The sequence below is a fragment of the Hyperolius riggenbachi genome, chromosome 4 (genome assembly GCF_040937935.1).
Source record: "Hyperolius riggenbachi isolate aHypRig1 chromosome 4, aHypRig1.pri, whole genome shotgun sequence".
In the NCBI taxonomy this organism is placed as follows: Eukaryota; Metazoa; Chordata; class Amphibia; order Anura; family Hyperoliidae; genus Hyperolius; species Hyperolius riggenbachi.
The window spans coordinates 109,023,303-109,048,235 of NC_090649.1; the positions used below are offsets into that span (position 1 = coordinate 109,023,303).

The 24,933-nt window shown below is 42.7% G+C and overlaps 1 protein-coding gene across 1 annotated transcript in view; it reads left to right on the top strand.

Moving 5' to 3' along the window:
* Positions 1 to 630: 630 nt before the first annotated feature.
* LOC137570456 (C-C motif chemokine 5-like) overlaps positions 631 to 24,933 on the top strand; it is a 31,918-nt gene continuing 7,615 nt past the window's right edge. Inside the window, exons 1-3 of the mRNA XM_068279125.1 lie at positions 631 to 730; positions 9,621 to 9,735; positions 12,817 to 12,900. Coding sequence (XP_068135226.1) covers positions 658 to 730; positions 9,621 to 9,735; positions 12,817 to 12,900 — 272 coding nt within the window. The 5' untranslated portion in view covers positions 631 to 657. The remainder of the gene's footprint in view (positions 731 to 9,620; positions 9,736 to 12,816; positions 12,901 to 24,933) is intronic.

Here is a 24,933-nt window from a genome sequence, read left to right on the forward strand (position 1 = left end):
ACACCAACTTTGTTACTTAAATCTAATACACAAGGTATTCTTTTCACACAGGCTGTGATCAGAAACTTCTGAAAAGCTTTTTTTGTTACTGTTTAAAGCTCTATAGGTATGTGGTGTTTACAGAATGACAGCTTTTTTTTATAGTTTCTCTTTAATGAATTGAGGCCATTGGCCTAGCTCCATACTTTACCACAAGATAGCCAAAGCTATATCAGTATGCCGCTATTCACAGTCTCTCTCTCTGGGTCTCTCACACATATAATATGGAGATAGACTTGCTTAATGAGAACTTCATGTCTTTTGCCTTGCAATCCAGGAACCCTAAATGTGGAAGCAGTGATCACCGGGTGTGCTTCATGGTACTTTCTGATTTTTCCACAGAACTGTGATATGAAGTGTATGGCGTTGTGATAGGGTGCGTGATTTACAATCATTTGTTTCCCTATTTTACATATCTTGGGAGTGTCCTGGAATGTGTTGTAATTATAGAGTACATATAAACACATTTAAGAACCATGCTTTCATATTAATGAGATGTCAGAGATGGGAAACTCTTCAAAAATTCCCTATAATGATCCACACCGAGGCTACATACATAAATAGACAGTGAAAGCTTCCAATCATTGCACATACTGGTCTGTTCTCCCAACCAACAACATGGATCACCTAGCAGTAAAGATATCCTTTGTTATAGCTATGGTTATCCTACTGTGTTCTCCAGAGAATGGAGGTAAGTGACCTGCAGTGACTGTCAACTTTTACATCAGAGAGTGCTTGGTCTCCCGCCTGAAAAATAACATTCAAGTCTCCCTTTTTTGATAAAAACTATTGGTGGCATAGAAAATCTGAATGTTTTAAATGTTGTTTGTTTGTTTTTTGGTCGTGGTGAAAAATTCTGATCCGTTTTTGAGACAATTGAACGGTGTAGGGTAGATTGTAAATCTTTTTTCAGATTCTTTAATATTCTTTTTTCATAATTGGGGAAAAATTAAGGACACAGGTTTGATACTACTGTACATGTTATGAGCAATCTGAAAAATTAATCATAATTCTCATATTGAAAAAAATATATATAAAAAATGTGTATGGTTATCTCAAAAAAGTACTGTAGTGAAAATAATATAGTAAAAATGATGAATAAAATTGCTTTTTACAATATTAATTATTAATTCAGTCTGTGTTTACAGTGCCTCTTTAAAGTATATTGAGCACCTGGGTACTACAAAGTGCAGAAAATGCCTCCTTCTTCTGTGTCCCTGTGCTGTGGTGACTTCCTGTGTTCCTGGCAGACGCAATGCATGCTGGAAGATGCAGTTCATGAATGTGGTTTTATCTCCCAGGCAGGAGATGTAAACACATCAATGGGAACTACATCTCCTGACAGTGGCGTAGCTAAGGAGCCGCGGGCCCCGATGCAAGCCTCCAAGCACACTATACATAACAATTGATATGGCGCACCAAAACCTGCAATTGCAACTACAGTGTCAGAGGTGCAAGAAGGGGATAGGGTGCTTGTTAATGATTACTACTATTCAAAGTATCTATAGAAGTTATTATTATGAACACAGGACCAATAGAGAGCTAATGCTGTAGTTGATGAAGGGCCCTTCAAGGCCCCTCTGGCCCAAGGGCCTCAAAGCGGTTGCTACGGCTGCACCCCCTATTGCTATGCCCCTGTCTCCTGGCATGCATCGCATGTCCCCAGCATGCAAAGTAGCTGTCAGGGACATAAGATATTAATGCAGAAGCATGTGGCTGCAAGAACCTGTAAGATAAGCTAAATATCTAACTTTGATACTAAGACTAAAAGGCAGCTAAACATATCAACAGCACCTTTAACCGTTTCTTTGCTGTTTAGAACCTTCTTGCAAGCTCTGATGTGAAATGTTCAGTAAAAGCAGAAACTAAGCAATGACCAGGACTATCTATCCTCAAAGGTACATAGAGTACACCTAAACCTGAGAGGGGTTTGGTTACTTCCATATTATCTATTTCCTTTTAAACAAGTCCTGCTTATCTCTGGCTGCATTAGTGTCCGAATAACAAATCTGAAACAAGCATGCGGTCAGGGCCGGATTTACCATAAGGCACTGTATAGGCGCCTGATGTTGGAGAGGTGGCTCTCTCCTTCATTCCCTATTCAGAGTCTTGATCAGAGAGTAAATGAGATGTTATTCACCCGGCTCTCAGCATTTCACTGAGGAGACATCCCTTCAGTCAGGGGCACCTCTAGCTACCTAATACTAAGGTTCCTCTGGCTACCTAATACTAAAGGGCACCTGTAGCTACCTATGACGGGCAAGGACAGTAAGGGAGAAGTGACAGCTGGGCTAGGCAGCACACTTGTGGTGCAGTTCAGCGGGGGTTTGTAGGCTCATGCAGGGGTGCAGCTAAGGTTTTTGTGGCCCCAAGCGGACTGTAGCAAGAGTGGCTATCCCGCATAAGTGGGCGTGGCCATGACATGTGGGTGGAGCAGGAGGGCGGATTGGGGCGGGGCTGTTTGCGGGGAAAAAATGGATGTTGGGGTGATTGAGGCGCGCGTAGCGCGCCGAAAGATTGGCGCGGCCATGACATTGTATGGGCGAAGCTTAACCGTAGCACAGCAAATATAGCCAACTATGACCATTAAATAATAAATGCAGCAACAGTTACCCCAGACACCAGAAAATAAAAACGCAATTTGGGCCACATTTCAGCAGAAATCAAACGCAATTAGGGCACATTTTCAGCAGAAATCAAACGCAATTAGGGCACATTTTCAGCCGAAATCAAACGCAATTAGGGCACATTTTCAGCAGATATCAAACGCATTTAGGGCACAGTTCAGCAGAAATCAATCGCAATTAGGGCCACATTTTCAGCAGATATCAAACGCAATTAGGGCACAGTTCAGCAGAAATCAATCGCAATTAGGGCCACATTTTCAGCAGATATCAAACGCATTTAGGGCACAGTTCAGCAGAAATCAATCGCAATTAGGGCCACATTTTCAGCAGATATCAAACGCATTTAGGGCACAGTTCAGCAGAAATCAATCGCAATTAGGGCCACATTTTCAGCAGATATCAAACGCAATTAGGGCACATTTTCAGCAGATATCAAACGCATTTAGGGCACAGTTCAGCAGAAATCAATCGCAATTAGGGCCACATTTTCAGCAGATATCAAACGCATTTAGGGCACAGTTCAGCAGAAATCAATCGCAATTAGGGCCACATTTTCAGCAGATATCAAACGCATTTAGGGCACAGTTCAGCAGAAATCAATCGCAAATTCGCAATTAGGGCTGCGGCTGCAAAAAGAAAAGAATTTACTCACCTGGCAGGCTGGCACTGGCAGAAGTCTTCTCTCCCTGGTCTCCTCTCCCGGCCGGCTTCTCAGGCGCGCAGTTCCCACGGAGCTCCCTCCCTGGCTTCCTCCTCCAATCTCCCGCGCTGATTCATGCAGGGCTACGGGTCGGGAAGATGGCCACCCGAAGCCCTGTACTGGAGACATAGTCTCCAGAGCAGGGCTTCGGCGGCGGCCATCTTCCTGTAGCCCTGCTCTGCTCTGCCAGCCCGGCGGGGCTGCGGGGAAAAAGTGACGTCACGCCGACGTCACGGAGCCGCCGAGGCCCCTAAGATTGTGAGGCCCCAAGCGACCGCTTGGTTCGCTTTATGCCTCGCGGCGCCCCTGGGCTCATGGAGGGTGAAGTCTAAGGTGCCAAGAGATCTGTGCCTATAGGCTCCTGTGAGGTAAATCCAGGCCTGCATGCAGCTAATCCAGTCAAATTTCAGTCAGAGCACCTGATCTGCTTGCTTGTAGAGGGTCTGTGGCTAAAGGTATTAGAGGCAGAGTATCATCAGGGCTACCAGGCAGTTTGCATTATTTAAAAGGAAATAAATATGTCAGCCTCCACATACCCTTCAGTGCAAGTGTGCTTTTATGCTGCTATCAGGGGGTTAGGAAAGTTAAGGGCTATAGGGTTGGAATAGTGGTGTAGTGTTTGTTGTTTGGTCAGTTTAGATTTAGGTTAGGATTAAGGTAGGGTTAATGGTTAGTGGAAAGTATCATGTGAGGTTAAATGAAATGATAGATTGAAGCATAGGTCAGGATTAGGCATCATTTAAAGAGTGTAGCTAAGGACAAAGCTTACATAGTTAGGGTTAGCTACAGAATAGGCTTTAGGCACATATATGTATTTACATTTGTCAGGGAAAGCAGTAAGGAAGGGTTTCTAGTAAGACACACAAGAGATGGAGGGGTTAGAGTTCGGCAAGGCCTATTAGTGGAGTTTAGAGTTAGGCTAGATAGCAGGGTCGTGGGAAGAGAGGTCCCACCACTATTTGTGGATAGCTGGGTTACACAACTTACCGTACCCCAGTATCCTGCACCAAGTCAGATAGCAACAAAAACAAATATACTTCTCAGATCCTCTTTTCTTGAAGGTGGCCTCGGTGGCCAATGGAAATGCATCAGGAAAGGAAGTAGTGATGAAGAAATGAGTTACAGGGAGAAACTTGCCCCATAAGGGCTTGCAACACTCACATTTATTTTCAAAGGAAATCCCCACTGGGTCCTTATTTCTAAAGACTGAGACAACAAATGGCCCAGCAGAAGGGGTCTGTGCTTCTCTACAAGATGTCCAGGAAATTAACTGAACAGCAAATTGATCATGATGACTCAATGTCCCAACAATGAGCAGTTTGGATAATGATGGTGATGCATTTCATTAATGTCTTTATTTTTGGAGTTGATGATGATGATTATGATGATGAAATAGGAAGATGATTAAAACTAGTGTCGGTCGAATAGCTCCCTGTTCCATTTGCTCAAATAGGTCCAAATTCTTTGGGTTGGCAAATCCAAAAGCAAATTTTCACCTAAATTGCATTCAAGTCAATGGTGTCAAGAGCCTGCGTGGTTCTTGCCTTTAGCATGATCATCAACTCAGTAAAGAAACCAGACTTTACAGCGTTGACATCATAAAGTGGGCATAGTGGGGTCTGAGCCCTCCTATAGCAGTTGTTATAGATTGATGATACCTTAAAAGGAATCGCAGCACTCAGTATTTGGTTTTTATACAAAAAAAAATCTTTTCATACAGCATATATACAAAAATATGAACAGTTCCAAGTAGCATTTCCATATAAAAGTATTCCATTATGATCAGGGCTTTATAATCAAGTTCACATAAATCGTATTCATTCAAAAACAGAATTATACCAGTTGTATTATGTAGAATAGGATCAAAAATAGTCTCATCTGTACTAGCAGCTGTGTCAGAACTCATAGTAATCTTCTTGAATAAAATGATAAAAAAAATAACATGTTCTTGCTAACATCTTAAGAGAACTTAAAACTTAATGCTGAAAAATTCAAGTGAACCACCCCTTCTTTCAATTATCTGCTCAGTGGAACCAAGAAGAGCTTGTGCGCATCTTCTCATAAGATTTTCATGCTTGTGTCTGATTTGGACTCAGACCACCTATTCTTATACCCCATCCCTCCGGTATGGCTGACAATTTTGTTTTCAAAACATTTTATTAAGTGAATGAAGATTGCACATACATTATATATAGTTGCATTTTGATCATATGACTACATTTGTAACAAGAAAACATAAGAAAACTCTATATTTTCATAGAGTAAAAGTAATGGAAGAGAAAGAAGGAAAAGGATATAATGTGCTAGTTATTAGAAAAAGAAAAGAAAATAAACAACAAGGTATAACCTTTAAAACATTAACCTGTGCCATACTACAGTTTATACCTGTGTTTGTTATGTAGTAGAGGGATGATTTATGCTTTTTATATATATTAGTCACTCATAAGGATCGAATGGTTAGAGGAGATAACTTACAAATTATTTGTCATCTTCTCTCTAAGCAGAACCTTCTTAGAGATGTACCGTATATACTCGCATATAAGCCGACCCGCATATAAGCTGACCCCCCCACTTTTACCTAAAAAAACAGTAAAAAATGATTAACCCCCATTTAAGCCAGGGGTAGGAAATGCTGGCCGCCTTATTCCCCTAGTGTGTCCCAGTTTAGCTAGTATAGTGCCCAGTATAGCTAGTATAGTGCCCAGTATGGCTAGTATAGTGCCCAGTATAGCTAGTTAAGTGCCCCAGTATAGCTAGTATAGTGCCCAGTATAGCTAGTAAAGTGCCCCAGTATAGCTAGTAAAGTGCCCCAGTATAGCTAGTATAGTGCCCAGTATAGCTAGTATAGTGCCCCAGTATAGCTAGTATAGTGCCCCAGTATAGCTAGTATAGTGCCCAGTATCGCTAGTAAAGTGCCCCAGTATCGCTAGTAAAGTGCCCCAGTATAGCTAGTATAGTGCCCCAGGATCGCTGGGTAGTGCCCCCGCCTCCCCCTCCCCCGCGGCCGCCGCTGCTTTTACCTTAGCTGGCGCCTCTTCTTCTATTCCCCTCCTGTTCGGCTCCGTAATTCACAGCAGCGCTTTTCACGGCGGCTGCTGTGATGAGGCAGGAAGTAGTAGAGAGCGCGACTTCCTGTAGCGGCGGTTACTATGGGACCCGCTCTCTCTCTACTGCAGCCGCCGTGAAGAGCGCTGCTGTGAATTACGGAGCCGGACAGGAGGGGAATAGAAGAAGCGGCACTGGCTAAGGTAAAAGCAGCAGCGGCCGCGGGGGGGGGGGGGGTTGAGACGCCTGGCGGGGCGGCGCGGACCACCACCACATGACTCGCATACAAGCCGACCCCCCAACTTTTGACCCGCTTTTTGGGGGTCAAAAATTTGGCTTGTATGCGAGTATATACGGTATATCTGTAAAGGACAAGGGGGAAAAAGGAAGGGAAGGGGGAGAGCGCACTAAATAGACAATTTGAGAAAACTGGTTAGCCACCCGTGGAATAATCTCACCTGAGATTCTTGCCGATTAGCCCATATGTGTTGGTCGATTGAAGAGCTTTTGTCCCACTCAGAACCGGGGACCAGGTCTTTCCAGCGATCTCCCTCCACAAGATGTACTGGCACAGATGCTCCTCCGTCCACTAAACTTCAGTCCTGGATCAGATGTATTTCCACTCCTCGAAAATGCTACCTACCGCTATAGGTCGGCCGCATTTATGCTTAGGAGTGTCTGCACAAAGGTGTCTTGGATGTGCAGGAGGAACCAAGTTTGTGCCTAGATTACTGCACGCAGCTCTGTATGCTTTACACTTGTAAGCCACAGGCTGCAGGAGCTCTTGGAGCCAGGAGCCTGCTCAGTTTGTGTGAGGGGTAATGGCTGGGAGAAACTCCACTCTGCTCTTCGTGTCTCACACAAGCAAGCAGCAGGCAGCTGGAGGGAGGTTTGTGAGCTGACAAGCAAGTGCGTGGTAGAAAGGATAAAAGGCAGCTGCCTTGTAATGTAGTTAAAAGTATTTATTCTAATAAACAGCGACGCGTTTCCGAGAGCTCAACTCTCTTTCATCAGGCTAAAAAAAAAAAAAGAGAGAGACAGAGAGTTGAGCTCTCGGAAACATGCCACTGTTTATTGTGTGAGACACGAAGAGCAGAGTGGAGTTTCTCCCAGCCATTACCCCTCACACAAACTGAGCCAGCTCCTGGCTCCTAGAGCTCCTGCAGCCTGTGGCTTACAAGTGTAAAGCATACAGAGCTGCGTGGAGTAATTTAGGCACAAACTTGGCAATCTCGGCAAGAATCTCAGGTGAGATTATTCCACGGTTGGCTAACCAGTTTTCTCAAATTGTCTATTGAGTGCGCTCTCCCCCTCCTCTTCCTTTTTCCCCCTTGTCCTGTACAGATATCTTCACCACCCAGAGTGGCTTTTAAAGGAGCAGCACCAAGACAAGACACATAACATTTGTCTTGTCTTTTCTCTTGGCGGACTCAAAGCGCCAGAGCAGCAGCCACTAGGACGCGCTCTATAGGCAGTAGAAGTGTTAGGGAGACTTGCCAAAGGTCTCCTACTGAATAGGTGCTGGCTTACTGAACAGGCAGAGCCAAGATTCGAACCCTGGTCTCCTGTGTCAGAGGCAGAGCCCTTAACCACCATCCAGCCACCAACTAACATACTTTGTCTATACTTTACATCGGTATTGCCAAGATCGCTCCCTCTGTTGAGTACAGAGGTCAAACAGCCCTTTCTTCCTCAATCTTAGAGATGTATATGGGTAATAATAAAATAAGTTTCTATCCCATTTTTGGTTAAAGGAGTCTATTGTATTATGTAAGTTGGCGTAGATATGTTCATAATCATAATTTGTATTAATTATTTGAGTGATCTCGTTTATTGAAGTGGGGTCTCTCCATTTTATGGAAATTGCTATTTTTGTTGCAAGAGTAATGTTGGCTATCAGATTTCTATGGTTGGGAGGAAATTGGTTTAAGTTTAAATTAAAAAGAGCTAGTCTTGGTTCCAAGGGTATTTTATACCCGGAGAGTGAGCTAATCACGTCAAAAGTCTGTCTCCAAATTTTTCTAATGTAAGGACATCCACCATATCCTCTATAATAAAACCCCTGTGTCCCTGCGTGTTTCTGACTCTGTGTCCTTGGGTCCATGCATTTTGCTACTGCGCATGTGCGCAGCACAGACCCGGACAGCTGTTGAGACAGGACGGGGCCAGTAAGCCGGGCCAGCGTGTGCTTACCTAGAGCCCGTTTTTAAACAGGCTTGGGTCTACTAGTATGTAATTATGAGCCTATTTGTTGGCAGTTTCTCCAGCATTTATCAGATTGTGTTGGGAAGAAGGTTGCTAATTTTTGGCTGACAATTTTAGAACTAGTTTCACACTGTTTAGAACCAGTTTCACACTGCTGATAGCATCACACCGCAATTCAATTGCAAAGTGCCGAAAAACATGTTTAAGTACAATATAAAAAATTATCTCTTAGGAAAAAACTCAGGAGAAAAAAAAGTGAATTTCATATGGGCCTGTATATGTAACCTTTCATTAGCTGAGAATATAAGAGCCATTAGTTAAAAACAAAAAATCTCTCTAACTTAACCATAGTTATGTTTACCATAAAATCATTGTTTTGCTTAAAAATCATATTTTAAAAAGGTGTTAGTGTTTTTCTGCATAAATTAAAGCAACACATTCTGACAATGGTGCCTATTTTAGCTGTTCATAGCAAAACACCCATACAAGCTAGGATCACCAGATTTGTAGGGCATGTTCAGGAGGGGGGATTTTCAAAAAAGATCCTTCTAGTTTTTGAGAAAATCAGTTTTAAAGGTAGGATAGGAAAAATGTTTTCTAAATGTGATTAAAGAACAGATAAATGTCTACTCATCAGTAATGAAAATGTACATAAAACCCCAAAACCAGCAGTGAATTTCCTGCCGGAGTTCCCTATGCGTCAGTATGCAATTACTGTGTACAAACACAAAGGCAACCCTGGGGCAATGCCCAACCGTCTTAACTCATGATTTATTGCGCCTTATCTAATTTTATCATCAATGAACTCTCTTTATAGCTTAAGTGGAAAATAAGTGTTGTGAGATAATTAAAGTAAAAACTTTGTGAATCAACCCCAAGCATAGATAAATTATAAGTCAGGAGAAATAAATCATGATATAAAAAGTAAGGAAAGATATTTTATGAAATAAGTTTTGTGAATCCACCTCAAAAGTTACACTCATCATCTTGTTTGCTTTGTACAGGTTCAATACCTGCTCCCTGCTGCATTTCATACTCCCCCAGGCCCATACCAACGCAACACCTTAAGCACTATGTCGTCCAGGATAGCAACGGGCTGTGTGACATTGATGCCATCATGTAAGTGCCATTCTGTCACAGTTTTCTTGTCTCACGCAAGCCAAGGCTACAACAATGCTCAACTGTGATTTAATGAAAGACAAAATATCACAATCTATAGCAGACAGTAAGCACAGAACAAAAAGTCAGCACAAATTTGTACTAAGGCCTTATCCAGCCTACTTCTGTTATCCAGGTCAGCATGCTTATTTCAGTTGAATATTACAAGGTACTTACCTTTCCTGCAGACACAGAAGTTCTAGATTGTTCAGTATTCAGTTCAAGATTGTACAAGCTAAAGTTGTGTCTAAATGCTGTAGTATTAACCTCAGGGAAATGACAATCCAGTCAGTAGTCCATTCTGATCTCTAAAAATGTCCATCAGCAGATCATTCTAGCCTGGCATTTGTCACATGACTGGTATTGGAAGGAAACCAGAATACCAGATCATGCAGGAAAGGTCAGGACAGAGCTTGGACAAGCATAAGTCTGTTTTAAAGCAAGTCTGAAGCCTAAATCCTGGTGTCCTCGTTCCCCTGCAGGCTCCTCCATTTGCCGCGGGAGATTTCGGCAGTCTTCGGAAGCACTTGGGCTTCCGAAGACAGGCGGCTCTGTACTGCGAACACGCTAGTGCACGAGAGGAGGTGCTTGTGTGTGCGCAGTACAGAGTGGCCCGTCTTTGGAAACCCGAGTGCTAATGAAGACTGACGAAGGCCACCCAACACAGAAGAAAGCAGTCCATGACCGAACAGTCATGGACTGCTAACAGGGGAGCCTGCAGAGGAACATGGAGACCGGGAGGAGAACGGGAAGGATCTATTGGACCCAGGTCCTTCCCTCTCCTTAGGTGAGTATCTGTTTATTATTTTTATTTTCCCTTCAGACTAAGGAGGGACTTAAGCAAATGTATTTTAATTCAGAATACACAGTGGAAGCATGTTTTTGTTAGCCATCGTGTCCCCACGAAAGGGATCCCATTCTCTGATTTCTATTGATGCTTCAGATTTAGATGAATATGCATTTCTTATCTTCTTGTGTCAGGGACAGGGTTACAAGGAACAGGAAATGGGTTGAAATTTTGTGACACAGGATATAAATGGTAAATAAATAATATGTTGTGGTATGGAGAAAAGAGAATTCAGAGAGACTTCTGTATGGTCTGTGAGAAGATTTCCTGTGCTGGTTACAGGAAGAGAAGTGATATCTTAATTGGAGCACAAAGTGCAATTAAAGCCCTAATCCTGACCAGTTATGCCCCCACTCTATCCCAGACCAAAAAACCTTGGTTGCAATTACACCTCAAAGTGGTATCAAAACACAAAACGCATCTATGGTCTAAAAGCATTAAACAGCATAAAACCAATAACTTTGAACCTTGACTTATTTTGGGAACTGGGCTGACTATTTAATAAAACCGCAATGTGCACCTAAGTATAAACAGATTACAGCACCAGAGGAATCAGCATACCATGGAACATTGAACTGTATCATATGATCGATACACACCAATCTCAACTTTTTTCTCCTTTCCTCTTTTCCCAATTTCTGAGCGCTTACACATTTTTAAGTAAGAATTACTCAAGTATGACTGAGGGATGTCTGGAATAATTAAAGGAACACTATAGTGAAAAAAGTAAGCAGTTAGAATCTTACAGAACCGACAGGTTTTGAGTCAGTCCATTTCCTCATGGGAGATTCTCAGGGTTTTCTTTGTTTTCAACAGCATTTCCTGAACAGCAGTCTAACTGACAAAATAGTGTACAAGTGAGTAGGGAGGCTGGTTGGTATCTTGCTATTTTGGCATTTAAACTGCTGTTCAGGAAAGGCTGTTGAAAACAAAGAAAACCATGAGAATCCCCCATGAGGAGATGGACTGGCCCAAATCCTGTCAGTTCCGTCAGATTTTAACTGCCTACTTTTTTGACGATAGTGGTCCTTTAAAGTATATGCTGTGTATGAGATAATGCATTGCTAACATCAGACTATTAAGTAAACTTGAAGCAATCCTATGGTGAATTCTGTATGCACACAGTTTGTATGATATGGCAACAATTTACAGTATACTACAAGGGTAATTGCTATTGATGTTTTTAGCCATAGATATATTTTATGTGAAACTGTCTCTAGACAGTTTAATTGTATATGATTTTATGTGATTTGATACTAATTAAAGTATAACATTACTGATACTCAGACATGCTGCGCTACCGGATTTTTTTCAATTTTATTCTGGTATTGATCAAAGGAACTTGGGAACCTCTTCATTTCAGTTACCAGGTAAAATACTCTTAAAGGGGACCTGAACTCAGTGCGTCCTCTCTGCTCTAAAAGATACATAACAGCATAATATCCTTTACACAGAAACATTTCTTTGTTACAGCTGATACAAATCCTGCAATTAATCTGCACAGTTTCTACTTCCTGTTTTCATGGAGGCAGTCAAATTGTTAACATCCTGTGCTTTCAAATGATCTTATCTGCCATGCCAGTCAACTGACACAGGAGAGAGATCAAATTACAACTTGTGATTAGACACAAATGAGGGGGAATTAAACAAGCTAAACTCTCTAAATGCATACAGGGTGCATCCTACCTAATAATATCTAAGTGTCCCTGCGTCCTATGTCCCTGTGCCAATGCTTCTGAGCTACTGCGCATGCCCTGTACTGACGGATCAGAGAATAATGGCGCACAGCACCGATGCATAAAAATGGCACCTCATTAAAAAGATACGCTTGTCGCTATTTATCGTCAGTACTGCATAATAATGGCGCACAGGGAAAAAAGAAGAAAAATGGTGCATAGTAACGTTATTTAACAATAGCGCCGTTCATATGCCAAACAGCAGACGTTATTGTGCACAGTAACGTTATTTATCAATAGCGCCCTACATAAGCCAAACTGCAGACGATATTTAACTGCAAAACGGTGAATGGATTTAATGTAACACTGTCAAAAATTCTAAAGATGTTGCAGATCGAGGATTTAAAAAAACAATATTAGGAATCTATGGATGATTTGGTGGCGCAGTGACATTTAATAAATGAGCACATTCTCAGCACTAGAATGCAGCCATTCATTATCACTAACTTGTTCTTACAGGTTCTTTACAAGGAATTTAAAGTCAGAGATGGTCTGTGCTAACCCCAATGATGGATGGGTGAAGAAAGCAATAAAGACTCTGAGGTGAGTATTCAAAGATGCTGCAACAAGAACACTTTGGCCTCAATTCACTAAGATCATGCTGGAGATAATAAGGCAAGAGATAACTTACCTCCACACAGTGATAGAGTTATTTTCTCTCTTCATTCCTTAAGTTACCTCTTCTGTAGTTAATTTACCTCCTCTGTAGTTAATTTACCTCCTCTGTAGTTAATTTACCTCCTCTGTAGTTATTTTCACACAGCAGTTAATAAACAGCCTGTCTTTAACTCTGGAGTTATTTTAAGGATTGAAGAGTTAACTTAAAGACAGAAGAGTTAACTTTAGGTTTGCCTGATGTAAAATGTTTCCTGAATATGACATGCCTTATCGCCATGGTGATAACTCTAGAAGAGTTATTAAAGACAGGAGATAAGCTTAGTGAATTGAGGCCATTGCCTTTATTCCATTCATAAAGCACCCACACATTCTATAGCACACAGTGTATTCAGACCCGTTTTAATTTCTCTTAATTGTCTAATACTACCACACTTAAAAATATGCACGTTGACTGACAGCTGAAGCTCCTGTCTGGAGAACCCAGAGAGAGGTAACAGGAAAAAAGGGCGCCAGCTAAGGGTGGACGAAAAGTGTGCTGGCTGAGGGTGGCAAAAAAGGGTGCTGCAATAGACTCTAATGCATTTATCGTTAATACAGCGTCCAAAGCAGGAAAAAGGGTGCCCGATGAATATAATTAACAACATTAGAACATTTAAAGAGGAGCTTTAGTGAAAAGGGGTAAAAATAAATCAATTAATTGCAAAGTGAGAAATTAAAAAATAGAAGAAAGATCAAGAAATGATTGATATTCGCCATGTAATTTCTTCATATTGTTTGATCCACAGTCAGCCTGCACGTCATCATCTTTGCTACTGGCAGGCATAAAAAAAACTAGACAGCACCCATTGCCACTATCTATAACCACACCCACTAATAATGTGATAAGCTAAAAGGTTGTTTTTTTATAGATTTATATATGCACATAGGGAGATACTGGTTACTTGGCTGTTGGAAGCAGCCGTTATTTCCCACAATGCAACAAGGCTTCCAAAGTGTGATGTCAGGACCATGGTCTTGACATCACACTGTGGGAGGGGTTTCACCACAATATCAGTCATACAGGCGTCCCTGATGATCTGTTTGAGAAAAGGTAAAGATTTCTCATGAGAAAGGAGGAATCAGCTACTGATTGGAATGAAGTTAAATCCTTGGTCACAGTTCCTCTTTAAGTTTTGGAAGTATGTTATCATTTTAGAAGCTTGCAACGTTATAGTTTTTGTCATATTATTTTGTTTGTATGTTGTAATGCTGGGGGGGCATACTGTCTGACCACCCAGCACAATACAGCTAAGAGCAGGATAATGGAAGAGGCTACACAGGCTGCCCAGAGCAACTGCAGCTCTGGGTCTCCAATAATACGCAATAGCAGCGCAGTGCGATGTTGCGCTACTTTTGCGATAGCAAACATTCAGGCGAATACAAGACAGACTGGAGTGAGGTAGCCAATAGCAACGGCAGCAATGGTGACCTCGCAATGACAGGACTGGAATGAAGCAGCCAATCGCAACCGCAGCAATGGCTTACTCCACAAGGACAGGACTGGGAGGATTCGCCGATCCTGCGCAGGAGATTGGCGCAACCCACAAGGCCGAGTACAAGAGCACAGATAAATCACACAAGAGTATCACAAGAATTATAATTACAGCTATCAATGTGATACAGTAATCCGCGAACGCAATATGGAAAACAACAAACACGCTAGTATGCGTATATATTGGCAATGAACCAATATATGACGCAAGACTAGCAAAAATAACAAACGCTGACTAGAATATGTATATATTGGCAATGAACCAATATATAACATAAATCAGGATGACTAGCTAGATCTGAAGCAATGCAGCAACTAAGCTAGGCAATACAATACTACAACTCTATACAAGAAGGAGTACGTAAATATGTCCCCGTGGGAAATATATAACGTAACTCCACAAGAACTAAACTAGAAAGTAACAGTACAAGGAACTATATTTCACAGTGTTCAGAGACCCATTATCAGCCTAGACTGACTGAAACTATGATGGGCGGGGCACGCCTGCAGGAAGCATACCTTTATACTGAAGTCATCCAATGAGAGCAGAGATGCAAATCTCCACACAGGTGAATGGTAATCAGTCACAAGCAGGCTGGCTTGACTACCATTCCCTAGCTGACAAACTATCACAAGCAATGCTATGCTAGCAAATGCATGTGAAGGAATCAGAACTACTTGGCTGCAGCACCTCTGCAGCCAGCAGTACATGTTGCAGAAGCGATCATGACAGTACCCCCCTCCTTTAAAGGCGGTTTCCAGACGCCTAACAAAACTGACATTCCCAGTAAAACAATCTGACTGATAATTCATGATGGCCGGGACAGCCCGACAAGACCAAATTCCAGAATCAGTCACTACAAGACCGAACCCATCAGGACCAAAACCTATAGAACCATGCCCATCAGTACCACAAGTCTCAGTGTAATACCCATCAGAACCGTGACTTCCAAGAAAAAACCCCCGAAACTCTGAGCGATACCCATCGCCCTCCAGGGACTGTCCAAAAATGCCAAACCCTTTGCAATGCCCACCGGAACTGTCCTTACTAACACAATACCCACTGTTGAACCAGTCCAAGGTACCAGGACAAGTTTCCTCAGAGATCTCCCAGAACACTTTGAAGTTCCAAAGAGATCCCCAAAGGTCAGAACGCCTCTTAGGCTCACATGGAGAACTATCAAGAACCCCTATGGAACGCAGGGCAATTCCAGAGTCAGGTTTACAAGGACAAACATCAAGATCAGGGCTTTCAAGGACCAGAACCATCTCTGGGCATGCAGGCAAACTGGCAATATCAGAACATGTCTCCATTAGGAAAGCATCTGAGCATGCTAACACATTAGAGACACTTGGGCATTCTGGCACACAAAGCACATCTGAGCACACTGGCACAAGAGAAACCTCTGGGCATGTCAAGGAACTGCGACCCTCAGAGTCAGTCAAGATAGGACCGAAACCAGGACTGGGCAAAAAAAAATCATCATGACTAAACTTCACAGTTACTGGATTCTCACTAGAGAATGCAGGATCAGACTAAGATGTCGCTGATTCTACCAAGGTTATAAACAAATCATGTTCAGGGGCATCTATAATACAGGACAAATCTTCTGATATATGCACTGAACTAGACAGGGCTTCCACAGCTTCCCCTGGACTAGACAGAGACTCATCTAATACACTAGATTGGAGCTCATGAAGGGCTGCAAAACAAATCAGTATTGCAGCAACCCCCACTGAACTAGGCAAAACTGAGGAACTCACTGGACAGGAAGGAAACTCTGGAACTTCTGCCACACTGGCCAGAGAACCAGAACTCTCCAGGATACAGGGCTGGGGTTCAAGAACACTCGTTAAACCGGACTGAAATTCTGAGATTTCTATTATTTTTTCCAGAGAGTCGGAATTATCCATGTTACAGGGCAATACTTCTGAAACATTCAGAGGACAGGGCTGAAGTTCCCTGGCTACTATAATATCAGAGAGGGACTCAACATCATTAGCAAAATCAGACTGTGTACAGGGCAAGATATCTAAGACGCTTGCTGACAAGGACAATGCCTCAATGGCTTCTGCTTCACCAGGCAGGGATTCATCAAGTTTTACTAGAGCAGACTGTAATTCCAAAACAGCTGCTAAACAAGTGAATATAACTGCAACACCAACTGAAGTAAGCAGAGCCTCTGAGTCTTCTGCTCAAGATCTTGAGGCATCTACAATATTGAGTGAAGCATAAGACCCTGTAATTTCAGCTTCACTGGACAGGATCACTGAACAGTCCATATTGCAGGGCAAAACCATGGAAGCACCTGCTGGACAGCAGAATGACTCTGTGAGCCGAGTTTCATTGGAGAGAATTAAACAATTCATGGTACAGGGCGAATTCACAGGAATATTTTCTGAACAAGGCAATGATTCTGGTTCACATGATAGATGCTCAGAACTATTCGTGGAACTAGAGCAAGGTACAAAAACAGGAGGATCAGGATCACAGGGCTTGTGAATCTGAACCATAATTTTTCAACTGGGAGATTGGAAAATTCAGATGCTGGGGTTCTAAGGCTTCCGAACATGATTGCTGAGACTCAGGAACTGATGTGGTGCATCTATTGGTGTCTGATGGATCAGACAGGAATTTGAGCTTTATCAACACAGGTAAATTCTGCAGAAGTGTTTGCTGAGGCAGGCAATAATTCTTTGATTTCTGTTTCACTGAACAAAGACCCATGAGTACTGGCTAGACTGGACTCAGAGGTCAGCAGAACCTCTGGGTCCTCTGCTGAGAAATTTGTGCAGGGCAAGGTTAAGGAAGTATTAGTAGCTTCTGTCTTACTGGGAAGTAACACTGAATTATCCATGGTACAGGGTGGAATTACAGGAATTTCAATTTCACATAACATGGGCTCTGAATCATTCGCTGAATCAGCCAAAGGTGCTGAAGCAGGTGGGTCTGAACGCCAAATTTGCGAATCTGGAGCCAAGTTCAATTGTGAAACTGGGAAACTCAGGGACAGAGGTTCTGAGGTCACCTGGCTGGATTGCGAAGCCTCAGGAACTGAGGAAGTGGAACAATCTCCAACTGACAATGTGCTTTCCCTAGTATCAACTGATTGAATCGCATAAAAAGCATCCAAAATCATTTCCCACACATCGATCAATGGAGCCACACAGTTATATCCACACACACCAGTTTTTATTAAATTATAGGCAGACTTAATGCATGCATTCAATTCTGCTTCACTTTTCACACTGAACACATGACAAAATTAACTTGAATCACTCTCCAATTCACAGATCAGGGCTTCAATGTTCCATTTCTCAAATGGAGGATCCCATGCACACTTCACAGCTGAACATTCAGGCTGAACACAGTTTATGGCAGGAACATGTATTGGGTTATTTAGCAGGCAATTGGCAGATTCCCTATTCCTGAGAATCTCCAAAACCTGTAACAAATGTTGAACTGTAGTATATGCAAATTTCCCCTGCTTCACGAATAAGTTGATCTGCTCAATACTCTGTAATATCTCTTCATAATCATATTCAGACAATTCATTTAAACAGGAATCTTTATTCTCCCTGGCTAGTAACGAGAGTTCATTAGTAGTTTCATAAGTCCATTTGACTCCTATAGAAGACAATTGGATGTCATTATCTGTTAATGGCAGAGTCTGATCATAGGTCTGATGCGCAGTCGCTATGAATAACGACTTTGCTGGTTGGGAACACTTTCTGGGAATTTTCACCAGCACAGGATCATCAATGGAACGTCTAAGACTACTGGGAAACAAAGGTTTGGTTACCATGGGTAACGGAGATACAGATCTCACAGGTATAGACTTCTCACATGCTGTTGCTATGGGCAACAAAACTTTTTTTTTAGATTTTTTCCGTCTATCTCTATTCGAAATCTTAGGATTAACAGCTTTTGGTGGAAGCTTCACAGATGACGGAAAACTGTCAGTGCAACTATCTGCTTGCTGATTTTTTTTGCAAGCAGTTGAAGGAAAAGCTGATTGACAGGCTGCCAGGAGCTCATTTAAAGGGAAAGTCATTGGATCTAGGCGTAACCAGTTGTGAAGCACAAACGCTATGAATTCCAAAGGTTCCTGTCTCAAATGAGAGTGATCCAGAACATCAACAGCCCAATCAAAAAGTCTGCCCTTAAAAAGAGTGCAAACGATCTGATCAGCCCAGGTAGAAATTGCAGAATTTCGAAAATCTGGACTTTCCACAAATCTAACCAGTTCTGGTATAAATTTGTCTGCAATTTCAGGGCCAAGCTTTTCAAATTTTCTAAAAGACAGGGAGCCATAACACACGGTGTCAGAAGCCTCCTCCATTTGATTTTGTATTTGGCCCATCATAATGTAATGCTGGGGGGGCATACTGTCTGACCACCCAGCACAATAAAGCTAAGAGCAGGATAATGGAAGAGGCTACACAGGCTGCCCAGAGCAACTGCAGCTCTGGGTCTCCAATAATACGCAATAGCAGCGCAGTGCGATGTTGCGCTACTTTTGCGATAGCAAACATTCAGGCGAATACAAGACAGACTGGAGTGAGGTAGCCAATAGCAACGGCAGCAATGGTGACCTCGCAATGACAGGACTGGAATGAAGCAGCCAATCGCGACCGCAGCAATGGCTTACTCCACAAGGACAGGACTGGGAGGATTCGCCGATCCTGCGCGGGAGATTGGCGCAACCCACAAGGCCGAGTACAAGAGCACAGATAAATCACACAAGAGTATCACAAGAATTATAATTACAGCTATCAATGTGATACAGTAATCCGCGAACGCAATATGGAAAACAACAAACACGCTAGTATGCGTATATATATTGGCAACTAGCTGATTGCCCGGCGTTGCCCGGGTATGTATTTGGCTGGTGTTGGCTCCGCCCATTTTTTTCCAACCCTAACACCCAATTACTCAATGACCAAGTTTGGGAGCTTTGCGGTCTTTGGTATCAATAATTTGCATTGAAATTGAAAAATCTGATTGGCTGTTTGTGGCTCCACCCCCTTTTCTGAATTTGAACCCCAATGACCAACTGTACCAGGTTTGAGGCCTGTGCCATTAACAGTGCAAGAATAGCAGCAATTAAATATTCCCCTTAAAAAGCAATAGGTGAAGTTTGATTCACTTTTGTAGGCTCCACCCACTTTTCTGAATATTAATCTCAGTCACCCAGTGACCAACTGTGCAAAGTTTGAGAACCCTGCCATTAAAGAGGAACTCCAGTGAAAATAATGTAATAAAAAAAGTGCTTCATTTTTACAATAATTATGTATACATGATTTAGTCAGTGTTTGCTCATTGTAAAATCTTTCCTCTCCCAGATTCACATTCTGACTTGTATTACATGGTGACATTGTTACTGTGGGCAGATTATGGAGCTGTTTCTAGCTGGTCTGGCTTTAACAGACAGCTATTTCCTGTCTGAACATTGTTACATTGTGACAGTTTGCCCAGAGTACCGTACGGTACCAGAGCCTCTTGTGGGAGGGGTTTCAGCACAAAATCAGTCATACAGCGCCCCCTGATGGTCTGTTTGTGAAAATCATTATTTTTCTCATGTAAAAGTGGGTATCAGCTACTGATTGGGATAAAGTTCAATTCTTGGTCGGAGTTTCTCTTTAACAGTGTAAGAATGGCTGCAGTTTACATTTTCCCAGGGAAATTTGTATTTGTCTCCACCCACTGATGACCCAGCGTTGCCTGTGTATGTATTTGACTGGTGTTGGCTCCGCCCACTTTCTAACCCTAACGCACAAACACTCAATGACCAAGTCTGTGAGCTTTGGGGTCCTTGGCATCAATAATTTGTATATTCCCATGAAATGAAACAAATCAGATTGGCTGTTTGTGGCTTCACCCCCTCTCCAGCATTTGAACCCCAGTCACCCAATGATCAACTGTAGCAGGTTTGAAGCATCTGCTATTAGCAGTGTAAAAATGGCAGCAATATAAATATTCCCCTTGAAAATCAACAGGTGAATTTTGATTGGCTATTATAGGCTCCACCCACTTCCCTGAATATTAATCTCAGTCACCCAGTGACCACCTGGGTTCTAATCTCGGCTCTGCCTGTTCAGTAAGCCAGCACCTATTTCAGTAAGGAGTTTCTTGTGCAAGTCTCCTTAACACTGCTACTGCCTACTGAGTGTGCTCTAGTGGCTGCCTCGCAAGCGCTTTGAGTCCGACAGGAGAAAGGCGCTATACAAATACTGCAATTATTATTATCTGGGCAAAGTTTGAGAACCCTGCCATTAACAGTGTAAGAATGGCTGCAGTTTATATTTTCCCAGTGAAATTTGGTTTTGGTTCCGCCCACTTTTTGTAACCTGGACACACAGTATCTCAATGACCAAGTTTGTGAGCTTTGGGGTCCTTGGCATCGATAACTTGTACTTTCCCATGAAATGAAACAAATCTGATTGACTGTTTGTGGCTCTGTCCCAGGTTTGAGGCTTGTGCCATTAACAGTGCAAGAATGGTAGCAATTTTAATATTCTCCTTGAAAAGCGACATGTGATTTTTGATTGGCATTTTAGGCTCCACCCACTTTTCTGAATATTAATCCCAGTCACCCAGAAACCAGCTGTGCAAAGTTTGAGAACCCTGCCATTAACAGTGAAGAAAGGCTGCAGTTTACAATTTCCCAGAAAAATCTGTATTTGACTCCACCCAGTTTTTGTAACCTTGACACACAGTCACTCAGTGATCAAGTTTGTGAGCTTTTGGGTTCCTGGCATCAAAATTCTGCTAATGGAAGCAGTTTATGCAGCAAAGAAATCTGATTGGCTGTGTTTGGCTCTGCCCCTTTACTGAATTTGAACCCCAGACACTGAACAACCGACTGTAGCAGGTTTGAGGCCTCTGTCATTAACAGTGTAAGAATGGCTGCAGTCTCAATATTCCCCTTGAAAATCAGTAGGTGAATTTTGATTGGCTCTTGTAGGCTCCACCTACTTTTTTGAATATTAATCCCAGTCACCCAGTGATCAACTGTGGGAAGTTTGAGAACCCTGCCATTAACAGTGTACGAAAAGCTGCAGTTTATATTTTCCAATGTAAAAAGTTAGTTGTTTTTGGCTCCGCCCACTATTTCTAACCTTAACATACAGTCACTCAATGACCAAGTTTATGAGCTTTGGGGTCCTTGGCATCAGTGGCGTAGCTAAGGAGCTGTGGGCCCCGATGCAAGTTTTACAATGGGGCCCCCAAAGCACCCTATACATAACAATTGATACGGCGCACCAAAACCTGCCAATGGCAACTACAGTGTCAGAGGTGTAAGAAGGGAATGGGGAACAGTTTGTTAATGATTACCACTATTCAAAGTATCTATAGAAGTGATTATTATGAGCACAGGACCGATAGAGAGCTAATACTGTAGTTGAGGGAGGGTCCTTCGGGGGCCCCTCTGGCCCAAGGGCCCCGATGCGGTCGCTACCTCTGCACCCCCTATTGCTACGCCCCTGCTTGGCATAAATAAGTTGCATTTTACCATTGAAATTAAACAAATCTGATTGGCTGTGTTTGGCCCGCTCCCTTCAGAATTTAAACCCCAGTCTCCCAGTGACTGACTGTACCAGATTGAGGCCTCTGCCATTAAGAGTGTATGAATGGCAGCAATGTAAATATTCCCCTTGAAAATCAAAAGGTAAATTTTGATTGGCTGCTGTAGGCTCCACCCACTTTCCTGAATATTAGTCCCAGTCACCCAGTGGCCAACTGTGTCACGTTTGAGAAACCTGCCAATAAGCGAACGGCTGAAATCAATCTAACAAATCTGATTGGCTGTTTGTGGCTCCACCCCTTTAGCAAATTTGGACCCCAGTCACCCAATGACTGACTGTATCAGGTTTGAGGCCTCTGCCATTAACAGTGTAAGAATGGTAGCAATGTAAATATTCCCCTTGAAAATCAATAGGTCAATTTTGATTGGCTGTTGTAGGCTCCACCCACATTTCTGAATATTCATCCCAGTCACCCAGTGGCCAATTGTGTAAAGTTTGGGAACCCTGCCATGTTAAAAATTTAGTTGTTGGCACCGGCCACTTTTTCTAACCTTGACATACAGTCACTCAGTTATCAAGTTTATCAGCTTTGGGGTCCTTGGTATCAATACTTTGTATATTCCCATTGAAAAATAAACAAATATGGCTGTTTGTGGCTCCGCCCCCTTTCTGAATTTGAACCCTAATCACCCAATGACTGACTGTATCAGGTTTGAGGCATATGCTATTAACAGTATAAGAATGGTAGCAGCTTAAATATTCCCTTTGAAAATCAAAAGGTGATTTTTATTGGCTTTTGTAGGCTCCACCCACCTTCCAAAATCTTAATCTCATTCACCCAGTGACCGACTGTGCAAAGTTTGAGAGACCTGCCATTAACAGTGTAAGAATGGCTGCAGTTTATATTTTCCAGTGAAATTTGTTTTTAGCTCCGCCCACTTTTTGTAACCTTGACACACAGTCACCCAGTGACCAAGTTTGTGAGCTTTCAGGTTCCTGGCATCAAAAATGTGTGAATGGAAGCAGTTTATCCACCAAGGAAATCTGATTGGCTGTAGGTGGCCCCGCCCCTTTAGTTAATTTGGACGCCAGTCACCCAATGACCAACTGTAGCAAGTTTGAAGCCTCTGCCATTAACAGTGTAAGAATGGCAGCAGTTTAAATATTCCCCCTGAAAATCAATAGGTGAATTTTTATTGGCTGTTGTAGGCTCCTCCCACTTCCCTGAATCTTAATCCCAGTCACCCAGTGACCAACTGTGGCAAGTTTGAGAACCCTGTGATTAACAGTCTAAGAATGGCTGCAGTTTACATTTTACCATTTAAAATGAATGGCTGAAATTTGATTGGCTGTTTTATGTTCCTCCCACTTTTCCTGGATTCGTAACCTCTGCCACCAAGTGACCAACTGTGCCAAGTGTGGGGACTCTGGGTTGATTACTGTGAGAATGGCAGCCTTTTACATTTTTTCCATTGACTTGAATGGGTGAAATCTGATTTGCTGTTTGTAGCTCCGCCCACGTGTGCAGGGGGGCCGCAAGACCCCCAGAACATATCATCCCAGGTAGTAAGGGATCTGTGTACCAAGTTTCGTTCAAATCGGTCAAGCCGTTTTCGAGTGATCGCGGCACATACACACACACATACACACACACATACATACATCCGATTTTATATATATAGATGAACCAATATATGACGCAAGACTAGCAAAAATAACAAACGCTGACTAGAATATGTATATATTGGCAATGAACCAATATATAACATAAATCAGGATGACTAGCTAGATCTGAAGCAATGCAGCAACTAAGCTAGGCAATACAATACTACAACTCTATACAAGAAGGAGTACGTAAATATGTCCCCGTGGGAAATATATAACGTACCTCCACAAGAACTAAACTAGAAAGTAACAGTACAAGGAACTATATTTCACAGTGTTCAGAGACCCATTATCAGCCTAGACTGACTGAAACTATGATGGGCGGGGCACGCCTGCAGGAAGCAAACCTTTATGCTGAAGTTATCCAATGAGAGCAGAGATGCAAATCTCCACACAGGTGAATGGTAATCAGTCACAAGCTGGCTGGCTTGACTACCATTCCCTAGCTGACAAACTATCACAAGCAATGCTATGCTAGCAAATGCATGTGAAGGAATCAGAACTACTTGGCTGCAGCACCTCTGCAGCCAGCAGTACATGTTGCAGAAGCAATCATGACATATGTACAGATTTTACGTTATCAAAGGTATTATCATTTCTATGTGTAAAAGGGTGTTTCTGCAGGGGGAGTGGTTAGGGTTCGGCACCACCCGGGGGGGGGGGAGGTAAGCGTTAGGCAACACGGGGGGGGGGTGGTTAGGGTTAGGCACAACTAGGGAGGTGGTTAGGGTTTGGCATGATGGGGGGTTAGGGTTAGGCACCACCAGGGGGGTGGTTAGGGTTAGGCACCACCAGGGGAGTGGTTAGTTTTAGGCACCAGCAGGGGAGGGTTCTGTGTGAGAGTAGGGTTGGGTTAAGCTGCATTGTGGAATTACGTAACGATTTTTAACTTTAATATATTTTCATTATCAACTCCCATCTGATTTAAAACAGTATTTATTGTTGACCAATTTCATTAACAATGTTTATTGTTATTGAGATTTTGTTATCCACTGACGCCAATTTGTTATCCAGCCGGGCCCTTTTTTCCTGGTCCCCTTTTTTCATGCATGCCAGAGAGAACCCATAGTAAACCTCACAAATGTGGCAGGAACATACAAAGCACACCAAAAGGGAAATTTGGGTACTGGATTTGCGGTGGTTTAAGATATGTATCACGAAGGGGGCTTCTGCCTGGTGGGGAGGGGGGGGGGAGGAGGTTAGAAGGGAGTTTGTGACCGGGGGAGGGGGGG